At 38.4% G+C, this 13680-nt stretch overlaps 1 protein-coding gene across 1 annotated transcript in view; it reads left to right on the forward strand.

Annotated features, from left to right (window-relative positions):
• Positions 1–13680, forward strand: part of DLG2 (discs large MAGUK scaffold protein 2) — a 701362-nt gene that overhangs the window by 104595 nt on the left and 583087 nt on the right. The window contains exon 2 of the mRNA XM_054382907.1: positions 1465–1626. Coding sequence (XP_054238882.1) covers positions 1465–1626 — 162 coding nt within the window. The remainder of the gene's footprint in view (positions 1–1464; positions 1627–13680) is intronic.

Raw genomic sequence — 13680 nt, forward strand, 5'->3', positions numbered from 1 at the left:
GGCCCAAACTCATTACTGGCTTCTGCCACTACTGTCCCATCTCTTTGGAAAGCTATCATTGGACATTTTCATTTTTACCATTTCCAGGGGAGATGGATTACTCTGGCATTCTGTGGTTATTTCTCCAAATCGTGTTTTAGCAAATGACTCACTTTAAAGAGAGTGTCTCTGAGTAGTTGTCTCTTTTAAAAGAGTACTCACTGGATTCAAAAAATAATTGATTGCTTGGGGCTTAAAAGATCTGTGTGCCAAGGCTTTTAATGTGACATTGGTTGGAGTAACATCTATTAGACTGATGGCTTCTTGCCCAATACTTGTCTGGTGCCAGTCATTTTATAGATTCATTAATTTTGTTATTTGAAAAGTGATCATGTGAAGGGTTGCAGGCATATCCCAAAGAAAAAGAAGTTAAATCATGTCACATGTGTGTTCTGAAAATAACTGGCAACAGCTGAGCCATTTCCATACATGAGAGTGAAGGCAGGAGTTAACTGGGATGATTTCTTCTGGAGTAGCACCCCAGAGCTGAGTGGTTAAAGTGAATGCAGGAGCAGCAGAGAGGTTTGCTTCAAAATGTCCTTGTGAGCATACCTGAACTTAAGGCTTCTTATACCTGGCATTCCAGATAAGTCTTAGTCTTTGATTTTGCTCATCCTAATATTTTAGGATATTGCTATCAGCTGAAAATGACATTTACAATGGCACTATCTGTTCCTCTTATTACCAAAGACTTAGGACACTATCTGCCCCTGCCAGACACAGCCAGTTTCAGACAGCTCCAGACATAGCCAATGACCCCCACCACAAGACACAACCTGGCCCATTCCTTTTTAGACAGAATTATAGCTACAAACCAAATATAGTGATTTAATTTTATCTTTAGTGTTACCAGCTTTATTCTGGATCGTGGACAAGTTTCTTACCTCTTGTTTCTTTTGTTGCCTCTCTGTGGAGCAGGGGGTTATAACATCTTATGCTCTAATTAGTCTTCAGAGTAAGGGGAAAACTTCACTGGAATAGTAATTTTCTGCCTGCCTGTGGCTCTGTGGAAGCGTATGTGTGATCTCCAGCATGAGAATACATGGTACTGAATGGAAAATTGCTCTAATGTTTTGCAGAGAAAAACTATGGAAATGCAGAGTTATTAATGTGGGTATGTGAAATGTGACCTGGTGTTATGGCTCAGCCAATCAACATGTCTATGTTTTTTCAGTATCTCAGACGTCTATCCGATGGTGAACTTTTTGTCTATCAGTATGACGTGCCACATTTGCTATCTTAAATGAAATGTTAAAAAGAAAAAAAAAAAAAAGAGAGAGAGATTCTCTCTAGAATGCATTAGAAAATCCAAGGATTACTTTGTCTAATGTCTGGTACTTTATTTGTTATCCTATATTTACATTGCCACATGTGCATTGCCTACTCAAAACTTATTAGCTCTTCCATGCTCTCTTTTTTCTCTAGAAATATCGTTATCAAGATGAGGATGCTCCACACGATCATACTCTGCCTCGATTAACCCATGAAGTGAGAGGCCCAGAGCTTGTTCATGTGTCAGAGAAGAACTTGTCTCAAATAGAGAATGTCCATGGATATGTCTTACAGTCACACATTTCTCCTTTGAAGGTAGGATCGATATTCACTCTGACTTGGGTCCTGCAAAGCCAAGAAAACATGTAGTATGAAATGCTTGGGAAACTTATTTTGTTGTACTAACAGAAAAGCTGCTTTTTGAAAGGTATAATAGGAGATTGATTGTTCTGTGATGGGTTTTAAAGGCTCGGTGCCATGTAAAATGTGATGGTCCACTTGTCAAAGCTTTGTGTTCAGTTGTGGGCTTCTTAGCTTTAAGTGAGATTTTTGCCTGAGGAAAAATCGTTCCTAGGAAATGAGCCCGGTTTTCTGTACATTGAGAAAGGAACGATGCAAGTTATTAGCTTCAATATCATGGTGATTTTTGAATGGCAGACGTTCCTTCCTGATTTTCCTTCTTCAGAAACTGATAAAAAGCTACTGTAAAGGTAACCATCTGATGGAATCCTGGATTTTGCATATCACAAAAAGCCATAGCAAAGTCTTGAGTTATGCCTGAAATGGGAGCTCATTTGTGACTATTCAGATCCTTACTGCTCAAGCACTTGCTGTTTCCTACGGGTTTTGCTGCAATTCAGAGTGATGAAGAGGCATGTCTCTGTTAACTGAGGCAACTATTTACAAAATAGAGAAAAAAAAATTCTGCATATCTGACATCCTCTAATATATCTTGCTGGGCAAAATATGTTTATCTTCATGGTGAACCTGTATATTAACCAAAAAAAAAAATCCATTCCTGAAAGTTACATTTGCTCTTTAGTAAGGCTGCAATAGTTTAAAGAAGTTCTTGAAAGTTCTCCAATGAAAGGAATACAGTGGAGTTATGAGCATGACGGTTTTCATATTTTATTCTCTACTAGGCTTGAGAAGGTGGCAAAAAGAGTATTTTTTACTAGAAATGGTGATGTTCTGGGTATTAGTTTTATTTGGTCAATTAACTAAGCAGCAAACAGGGCAGATGTGTTTTGCTCCTTCTGGTGCTCAAAGCCTGTGAAATGGACATCACTTGCCTAGCAGAGCGATTACAGCATGGTTACAAGTGAAAGGAAATGTTTATTATTCAAGATTGATGTGAATGCAGCTGCTGTTCATTGAGCCTTCATGGAATAGCCATGCAAATTAATCTTTATCCTCTGCTCTTGTTCTTGTGTGTAGTTTTTTTGTTGTTTCTCTTCATGTTTTAGCAGCTTTCAGGGTTGTTTGCCTAACTTCTACTGCAGAAGCCAACAGTATCAAGCAGTGATGTGTCTTCTTATACTGAAGTAGATCAATTTAGTTGTTTGAAATTATTACCTCCATGTGGCCTCTGTGTAACCTCAGGGGACAATCAGAGACAAAGCAATTTCTTGCCTGAAAGGGAAATGGGAAAAGGAAGCATTCCTCTTGGGTGCCTTGAGTATTATGATTATAGTGGTGCTTCTTACTCATGGAAGCTGAAATTAGGCTTTTTTTTTTTCACATTTGGAGACTTTCAAGTAAGACAGCATGATCCAGGCTGATAAAGTACAATGATGACAAAAAGCTTATTATGAAGTGAGGTGAAGGATATCCCCAGACATCTATAGTGCCTTTAATCAACTCCCAGTCTAATTTGATCTTGTAACAGAAGAAAGTTGTCTGCTCCTGTTTTCTGAAGTGATGGGAGGAGAGGAGATATATAGTGGTTTATTTTCTCAGAAATCAGTGTCTTCTGCAAATTTTCAGCCTGAGAATTTCTGTTATTGTCTGTCCCTTTCCCTTCTTTCCTTCAGATACACAGTGTCTCATCCTTGCCACTTAATAGTGTCTTATGCCTGCCACTTAATCTAAATTTAGTAACATGTCTCTTCAGATGGTTTTGAAGTTCTTTTTTTCTTTCTCCTGCAGTGTATGTCCTGTCTTTTAACCTTCAGTAGAGAATTACCTCAGCGGGCTGAAGTAAACCTTCTGCTATAACCAATGGCATTGTGGTACCCTTCCTAACTGAAATATCTTCTTTGAGTTCAGATTTGTTTCTAGGAATTTTCTGAAAATGCCATTTAGAAATTTTTTGTCTCTGTGATTTTCACAGAGTTGAGAAATGCCATTCCAAAATCTAATCAGAATTGGTTGTTGTTTTAAATTAGAGTTAAATTATAGACTTGAATTTCAGACTTTCCATCCTATAGCCTGATATCATTGAAGTGTTCCACCCTTCTCTTAGCACTACTGTAGTAATATTGTAGACATGGCTGCACTGAATAATGGCTCCATCTGAGGCATACTGACTCTCAACCCATAGCCTGCCTTCCTAAGGAAATGTGAAATACTCTTTTTTAAAGATTGCTTGGATAAACGTGCCTGCAATTTAAATTCACTATTGCCTTGTGTGAGAGGTGGAACTGCTAGAATCCTGCAGTGAGGATCTGTACCAAATACTGAGGTTCAAACACAGCCTGTCAGTTTCTTAGGAATGAGAAGACACTGGCAATTGCAGTGGGATAAAGCTGTCAGAAAACTCTACTGAGAGCTGTTTGCACTGGAGAAGTTGGCTTGCTCTGCCCCAGTTTTCTGAATACAGGTCAGAACGTTTGGTGCAAAGGGAAAATGTGTGTAAATAAAAGTCACAATTTAGATTGTGCCAACAGAGGGATCCCATCACTTCCTGTGTGTCACTAGACTGTCTGACCAGCCACCCAGCCAGCAAGCACGTTGGGTGGCTGTCTGACTGAGTGGGGATCAGTCACTGCTTGACTGCATTTCACTGCCTGATTGTCACAGAGAGGTCTGCAGCACCACAGAGTGCCTCGTAAAGAATTTTCGAGGCAGTCTTTTGTGTTTAGTGGCTGAAAAATACCCTGATGACAGGATGATTTGCTCAATATTGTTATGTTTGAAATAGTATCATAAAAAAAAAAAAGAGCATAAAAATAATCTAGTTGAGATGCCTTGGAACCAAAGTGTTGTCCCAAGGCCAAGCCACACATTCATCTTACATCATTTTTCCTAAGTGACTTGAGTCTGGCAGAGGAGAAAGTCTTTTGTTTCCATATATTTGTGTGCATTTGGAAAGAAATCTGCAAAGAACATGCAGTCAGAAAACTTCAGGGTGACTGATTCCATCCCTCATAACTGACCAGTACCCAAAGCCATATCTGGAAGCCATAGGTGCTGTACCTTGTCATTAAAGGTAGACTGCTTGTTACCATCAGCCTGCCTATGCTCCAGGCTTCCAGGGAACATCTGAATCTATAAGCCAGCCTGACAACTTGAGCACAGACTTGCATCGTTACAGTTACAAGTTTTATGGATGAAGAGCCATCAGAGAAGCCATGGACCTGTCTATAACCTGCATACATCACCAAATAAAACATTCTGGGGATTCTTGAAGGAGTTTTTAACACTCATTTTTTTAACACTTGTGATTCAAAATGCTTGATATGGTTCATGTTGTATAAAACAGCTGCATCTTAAATTTTATATCAAGTTGTGGTGTACAAATTGTGACGGAACTCGGATGTAATTTTGTATTCCAGACTATGTGGTTTGATGTAGTTCAGAAATATCCTAGTGGAGCTCATCATCATTAGATGCTTCAGAAAGTTTTTTTTAGGTACCAAAATATAAAAAGCATTTTCTCTAATGACCTTACATTAATCTGGTCCTCAGACATTCTGAAAATCTGTTTGAGACACTCAGATGTTGATTATGATGAATAATGTTTAGGAATGTGAAAATGTTTTGTGAGAGTGAGATTTGATCTGTCTTTCAAGCGCCTAAAATCTAGCATGCACTAGCCAGATCACTTCCTTTCAGACAATAATAGTAAGCAAGAATAGTTTTGTTGTGTTGTATGTTGTAGGTTTGAACAGACAGAAGCTCTTCTACCTTTCTCCAAAGGAGTAAAAGAAAAATGTTCCACACAGGATTGGAAATAATTGGAAATTAGATGGAAGTACTATTCACAACTATATACAACAGTACAAAAACATACAAAATACACAAAATCATATTCAGCCTCATCCCAGTTCTTTCCATCCTGGGTTTACCCAAACCTAACTAGTCCAGAACCTTCCCAAACCTTCCCTCCACCAGGCCAAAATACCAGGTGTCAATGTCCCCCCAAGACCTCCCTGCCCACCCCCCTCCACTAACCAGGCCTGAACAACTACACAGCACAAATTAGCCAGGCCACTCAAAGCCAAAAGCCTCAACTCGCCCAAGAGAATACCGGAGAGAGAAGAGCTCGGATGCTGAGAAGACAGCAGAAAGAGGAAAAGGGCAGAACAGATAGAAATGCCCATTAATAGAGGGGTTGCAGGATTATGGGAGAGAAATAACAAAATATTACATTTTCCAGTGTCCACCTCCCTGGCCTATCTGGTCTTTTGGGGACTTTCAACTCCATGGTTAAGACATCCACTCTTAAACCCACAACATGCTGAAAACTAGTCCCTCTTCTCACTGTGATTTTTACTTTTGTAATTTGCCTAGCTCTTGCATTAACTTTCCTTTTCTGCTGTCCTCTAGCATTTCCCATACATTCAACTAGTTTAGGAAAAATGCTTGAGGTTAGAATTCTCTTAAAGGTTGATCTACTTATTAGTGTAAAGGGGATAGACAGAGAGACAGAGAACTGTTGGAGAGAATCCAACGGAGAGCCACGAGAATGATTAGGGACTTGAGCATCTCCACTATGAAGAGAGGCTGAGATCCCTGGGGCTGTTTAGTCTGGAGAAGAGAAGACTAAGAGGGGATCTGATCAATGTCCATAAATATCTGAGGGGTAGGTGTTAAGTGGAGGGGGTCAGGCTCTTTTCAGTGGTTCACAGTGATAAGACAAGGAACAATGGGTTCAAACTAGAACATAGAAGGTTTCACCTCAACATGAGGAGAAACTTCTTTACAGTGAGGGTGAAAAAGCACTGGGACAGGCTGTGCAGGGTGAGGGTTGTGGAGTCTCCTTCTCTGGAGGCTTTCAAAACCCACCTGGATGCATTCCTGTGCAGACTACCCTTAGTGATCCTGCTCTGGCAGGGGGGTTGGACCTGATGATCTCTTGAGGTCCCTTCCAATCTCTGATATACTGTGATACTGTGAAATATTTTTTGCAACTTATGGATGTGATGAAATTATGGTTTGTTAATCTATTAAAGGGAAAAGTAATGAACTGGTAGTTTAAAATACGTTTTTTGCACTTTTCCCTTTTTTGACACTAGATGGTGCAGCAAGCTCAGAATCCTTTGTGCGGTATCGCTAAAGCTTCACTGACATGCTACGGAAGTTTTTCCTGCACGGCTTATAAAGTGCTATTTCAGTAAAAACGCTTTGTTATAAATTAGGTGCTTTCTGAATCACTCGTCTGTTGGGAAATCTGAGTACAACACATCTATACCTGAAATTCAGACAAACAATTTCTATCTCTAAATTTCATCTTTTCCTCTTAGGAACAGGGCTAATCATTGTTCATTAAATGAACAACAGCTCTGGCTTCTAAATTAACATTGTCAGTATTACTGTGATGTTAGATTTCTCTTTATTTTTTTTTAAAGTATATTCCATTTCTCTTAGATAAGATTAAGAGCAAAATTCCATGGAAGGATCTTGCATCTCCATGTTTGCCTAAGCATTTTAAATGTCAGGTTATTCCATCTCTGTTTCCTGATTTAATGTAAGGTTTGAGTATAAGCATCAATGACAGTTGTGCACAAACAAGCAGTCAGGTAAATCACTGTTATTATATTAGCCTAAGAAATTTTTAAACAAGGAAATTCAGAAAACTCTTAAAAGAAGAGTTGGTCTCACTTCCTAGAAGGGAAGGAGCTGCTCCGGATATTTCTTCTTTCTTTGCATTCCAAGTGCTGTCCTGCAGCTCAGCAGGATTACTGAGATGTTACAGAAAGTCAGGATTTGATGGAATGACATTGTAGTAGAGAGAAGGTAAAATGACCTCTACATGGAACAAATGAGCAATTCATTTGCTTAGCAGTCTGTAAAATTAAGGTTATATATGATTTGTGCAAGTTACTATTCAGAATATTTGCTTCTCATACTACCACAGCAAGTTGATTCCACCTGTTCATTTTCCTTGCTGATGGAAAATGCTCCTGTTTCACCCATTACTTGAGATTCTCTGTATATACTGGGGAAAAGATGCTTTGTTTCTGCTCCAAGACAGATTTCTCTCTTTTCCAGCTCCCACCCTAACTGTGTAGAGTGTGCTTTGCACACCTGTCATTCTTCTTATTATCCACCTGGGTGCAGGAAGGTCATTCCTGTGAAGGTGCCTAGAATCTGGCACACTTCCTTTTTTGTCTTTAATGGAACAGTTTTTCATCATCTCTGGCACCCTCCTTGTCCAAGAGTGAGTCAGAGCAAAACTACAGTGGTTGCTGTGCTTCTCTGTCAAATTAACAAAGACGAGGAAGGAGGCTCTGAAGATGAGTATAGATGATTAATTAATCTGTGAAAAATGTTTTAGCCTGAGCTTCCTGGAAACTGTCATAAAGAGTAATTTTTTATGTCAAAAATTTAGATTGGGTAAAAGCTATTTATTACATGAATTAACATTGACTTAAATAAAAACAGACATCTAAAGACAATTTGAATAATTAAGGTCAAAACATTCTATATCGATTTGGGGGGGGGTGGAGGGGTGTTGTTTTTCTTTGCCAGATGAAACATTTCCATTTCTCAATTCAAAAAGTTTTGGGATTTTTTTTTTTTTTTTTTACTGTGGAATTCTGTGTAAAATACTAAGTCAGGCACTAGTCACAGGTACTGTGAAAACAGCAAACATCAAGGCTCCCATGATGTTGCAGTATATCATGTGGGTTGTAGTTTGACTGGAGATGTTGCTCAACAGAGCTGCAAAGCAACACTAGAAAATAGACTCAACAGGCCTGTGTAGCTGGAAAGTCCTCTGCTGCTGTAATTGCAAATACCTCTGGCTAACAGAGAACCAGATATATGCAGGAAAAGCTGGTTGCTGCAGCTTTCAGCATTACCATGCCTGATGCTCCTTCATAAATATAGTTCATAGTGCTTTTGAGGGGGATCATCTAACTGTGATAAGAAATTCCATTTATTTTTTCAGAGCTGCTGAACATTCTCAATTCCTATTACCAGGGAAGAATCCAATGTTAGAGGTGAAGTTCCGATAGGGAAGAGAACAAGATAAGGCTGAATTTGTTTTAATTTCTGTTGTTCAGGTGTGACAAACAATTGAGGTTGTGCCATAGCACAGACTGTTCTTCCAGAGCAAAGATGCTGCATTTCAGAGGCTCTTAAGAGCTCTGGAGGGCTGGGAGAGCCTGGTGCTTTGTAATGTGTCAGGAACAGAAGTCTGAAGTTTTCTCTTGCAGTTACAAAATTAATTGGGGTTATATAGAGGACATATTAATGTATGCATGGATATATGAGCAAGCCATCTAAAATTTAATCTTGCATTCTTTTCTTTGCTTACACTGACTGCATTTTATAAGTATAGCTAATCTGCATGAAGTATTTTTTTAGCCCCAGGGTAGCTCAGCCCAGTAGCAACGATCTTACAATAACACTTTTGATCTCTGCCCTGGTAGCTTCCTAGCTTTTGTGTTTTGAGGTTGTTATTTCTTTTGTTTTTTGTTTTTTTTTTATGGTCCCTGTTCCTTTTTGATATGCAGTTATTGGCAAAGTCCCATACTGCAGTCTGTCTGTTAGTGAATTCCACTGAATATTCAGTAGGTTGGTTCATTAAGATACAACACTTGTTACATGCTTAATCATGTACTGCTTTTCTCTTATCTCTTAGTGTAACAGCTGATAAGCATATATCACAGATCTGTATCTGTGATCTAAGTTTTTTAATATAAAAATGCAATCGGATTAAAAAGAGACAAAGGAAACACACAAATGTGCCTATGCCTGTTCTTGCTCTTAGAGAAGTGGCAAAAGTAAATGTGGATTTTTGTTTCATTTTGTTGTGGTTCAAGATGAAATAAGCAGCTTATAAATTAGTATTCTGAATATTTTGTATTTCAGTTTCATGTGGGCAGAAATGCTTTCCATTTTTGCAGCCCTTGTCTTACTTCAAAGAAAGTCCTAAAATGGTGCAAAATTTGAATATTGAAAACTGGAGAATAGCTACTAATGAAGAATAGGTTTTGGGGTTTGCCATCATAACAAAGTTTGTGCTCCTGATTTCTCTGCCTTGGATTTCTGATTGATGGCTTTCCACATTATTTATATTGTTGCAGACTGTATCTTGTTATCTTTCTAGCTTTTGAGAGAATTAAAACAACCAAGTAAAATTGCTTCTGTCAGTGGGTGATGTAACTGTAGAAACCTCAGCAATTTAAGGTAAACCTTAGGTGTTGCAATCCTTTATTTTTTCTTTTTTGCAAAACAAATGATGGCCTCTGACTGACACAAGCAAATCAAATTCTGACAGTATCTACTAGCCCATTATATGTTGTCAGATTTGTCTGAAGAATAAAGAAAAGAATTTTCAAATGAATTTAAAAATATTTTCAGGTTGTGGGCTCTGTTTACTTTATAGGGACCTCCTAGGTATTGAAAGTCTTTTCAAATGTTAATCTGAATTGCAGTTTCAGGAGACTTTCTCTATTCTTAATCTACTTGGTGCTTTATCCATTAATATTAATTAGCTGTTTTATGTTTTGTCTTTTGTTTGTTGTTGTCTTTTGTTGTGTTTTTTTTTTTTTTTTCCAGATAGTAGATTTTTCGTAAGGATGGTCTTGTTCCTGAGTCTTCTTTTGGGAAAAAAAGGGGGGAAAAAAAAATCTGATATATTTCAAATATTTCTGGCCATGTCTCAGTTATAATCAAGAAAAATTAGAGATTACAGGAAGCCCTTTTTCTCCTTGTCTTTTTGTAATGTTTTGCATGGCACTACTTACTCTTTGCGTCCCTATAACTCATTGAGCTGTTTTTTCCCTTGGTATATTTGCCACATGAACCACTCATACAATATAAAATAAACAGAGAGAGATGTACTATTCTAAGGGTGAGGGCTTTTCCCAGCTGAAATAAAGAAACATATCAAATATATCCATGGAATCACTACTAAATGCTACAAGCAAGATTTGTATCCTCTCTTAGTTCCTTTCTTTGAGCCTAGGAGTACAAGAATATCAGTATATTTGTAAAGTCTCTGTAATGATATTTGCCACCTTTCCAAAGTGTTTTGTGACCTACTGATGAAAAGTGCAATAAAGCATCTTGGTGTTATTAGTCAGGCTGTAACAGGAGGGATTTTTCTCTGAGATGTCAGACAGGTTTAACACCATTTTTTTCCCTAAGCTCAGTCGCTGAAATGCCCTTCTGTCAGACTTCAGCTACGTGTGACACTTGGGAGTGTACTCTACATTTTAAATGAAGCATTAAACTGACATAATACCTTTTCACTGAGGAATATCTTGATTATTCACTCACTCAGTAGAAAGAGGCATTCATACCTCCAGTGATGTTCTGGCTTTTGTCAGTATTAGAGAAAAACAAAGTGCAAAGCAGGAGTTTTCAGCTTGAGAAGCTGTAGATAGGTGCAGCCTCCACAATGAAGAGGACAATCTGTCTAGTCAGACCTTATGGTAGAGTATCTTGGCAGACTAAGAAGTGCTTTCTTTTGTTTTGTTTGTGGATTTTTTTTCCCCCAAGTGCTTCCTTTTTAAGCTCGTTTTTTGTGGATTTTAATTCATCTTGCGTTAGTGTAGTTTTGTGGACAGTAGTGCCTTAAAAACAGAATTTTGGTATTTGAAAGAAAAAAATCTTTTTGAACTGGACATTGTTTTCCAACTCTTTTCACGAATTTAGTCTAAATGAGTCTTAGAGACTATAATTGAGTAACATGTGAGTAGCACCAGATAAATGAGACTTCTCAGAAAGATTTTAGATGGAAAGCGCTTTTCACCATTTGGATTCCTTCAGCATATCTGTTTCAGCAGATCATGTTACTTTGTTTTCTAAGAATCTATTAAAGACAATATTGCTACTGAAGCTTATGATATTGGGAGAAATGTCAAAAAATAATCAGACTTGATGAGATGATCCTTGTGGTCCCTTCCAACCCTGACTGACTCTATGATCCTATGATTCAGGTGACTTTTTAAGTTCTTAAGTTCTACACTGTTTACTAACTTGATTTCCTGTGTTCTTTTTGCTGTCTTTTCTCATCCTATGCTGTTGTTCATCAGCCACTCTATTCTGCTCTGGTGAGACCCCAGCTGGAGACTTATGTTCACCTCTTAGGCCCCCAACATGAGAAGGACATGGAACTGTTAGAACAGGCCCAGAGGAGGGCCACAAAGTTCATTAAGGGGCTGGAGTACCTCTCTTATTTAGAAAGGTTGAGAGACCTGGGGTTGTTCAGCCTGGAGAAAAGATGGCTCAGGGGAAACCTTTCAATACGTAAAAGGGATCTATAAAATGATGCGGACAGTCTTTTTACCATGTTGTGTATTTCTTGTTGGGTTTTTGTTTGTTTGTTTGTTTTTTTGTGACAAGGGATAATGGTTTTAAACTGAAAGAGTGGAGAATTAGACTAGATATACAAAAGAAGTTTTTTTTTTTTTTTACAATAAGGGCAGTGAAACATTGGCACAGGCTGCCCGGAGAGTTGGTAGGTACTCAAATTCTGGATATGTTCAATGTCAGGTTAGACAGAGATCTCATTAGTCTCTCCCTCTCAGATGTCTTAGTTTTGGTTTTAGAATGGACAGAAAGATATTTTACCCCTCCCCGAAGGAGTAAAATATGAACCCCCCTCACAGAATTGGAAATTTAAATGGAAATATTATTTACAAATATTTATACTGTTTACACAAATGCAAAACATCCAAATTCACATTTCAGCATACATCAACCTCAATAAGCCAAAAACATTCCAACAAACCAGGCTTCAATGCTCCCCTCCCAGGCCTCCCACGATTCCTCCCTCCCACCCCTGCAAGCTAAGCTTAATGGCACCACTACAAAACTAGCTTTGGCAAAGCCAAGCCAGGCTGCAAACCTCCCTCACATCACAAGAGATATGAAATCCATGCTGGGAAGAGAGAGACAGGCAGAAAAGGGACAAATTGACTCTGCAACCCATTTATACAGCAGATGCAGGGTTTATGGGAAGAAATAACAAAAGATTACAATGTCCTGCACCTATCTAGCCTCTTGGACTTTTCAGTTCTTAACTCTATGGTTAAGACATCCAGGTTTAAACCTACAACACCTGACCTAAAGATGTCTCTGCTTACCACACAGCAGTTGGACTAAATGACCATTAAAGGTCACTTCCAACCCAAACCATTCTGTGACTCTTTTCCGTGGTTAATCAGTGTACCTTGTTCTTGCTATTTATTCTGAATTGTTTCAGGATCCATTCCTATATTTCTCCTTCAGGTATTTCTTCCTTGCTTTTCTCTTATATTCATTACTACACATACACATGGATCTTGTTAATACTGCAAGTCACCCATGAAGGCCAAGTTTGTTCCAGGAATCTGTTAACATGTAATGATTGATGCCCTTCTTGTTCAAGACAATTGAACTCTTATTGATCATTTTGCTTTTTTTCTGGCTGCTTTGAAAGAATAGGAGACATGGTTGCCCCTGCTCCCCTTTGTCGTGCATGGTCTTTATGAATAGTTTCTGTTATTTCTCTTCCTGCTGGAATGTTGATTTGAATATTAGAAAGTCCACTGGGTCAGAGTTGCCCACTGAAATGGCTGCACTGTGGCCACCATTTATTCTGCTAAAAAGGACAGAAAGTCTGAACCATGGTACATGCAGGGTTTTTTTCCACCAACAGACTTAAGCATACTGAATTGCATCTGTTATCTTCTGAATGTGAACAGAATGTATCTTTTACATGCACAAGAGCTAGGAGCTAGCTTTTTAGGTTAAAGTGTGTTATGCAGAAAATGACTACATTCTCAAAGGAAATGTACATAGTTCTTTTTTTTTTTTTTCAAAGCCTCCCTTCCACCGCAATTATAATAAACATCTGCCTGGATTGCTGCATTGGAATTAATCAGCACTTAGTGGCTGGAGTTTGTGCTTCCTAGTAAAAAATTCGTTAAACCTCATAATCGACTTAATAAAACTATTATAATTGATAACATGGCATTGGAAAGGCTG

Source organism: Indicator indicator, chromosome 1 (assembly GCF_027791375.1).
Source record: "Indicator indicator isolate 239-I01 chromosome 1, UM_Iind_1.1, whole genome shotgun sequence".
Lineage (NCBI taxonomy): Eukaryota > Metazoa > Chordata > Aves > Piciformes > Indicatoridae > Indicator > Indicator indicator.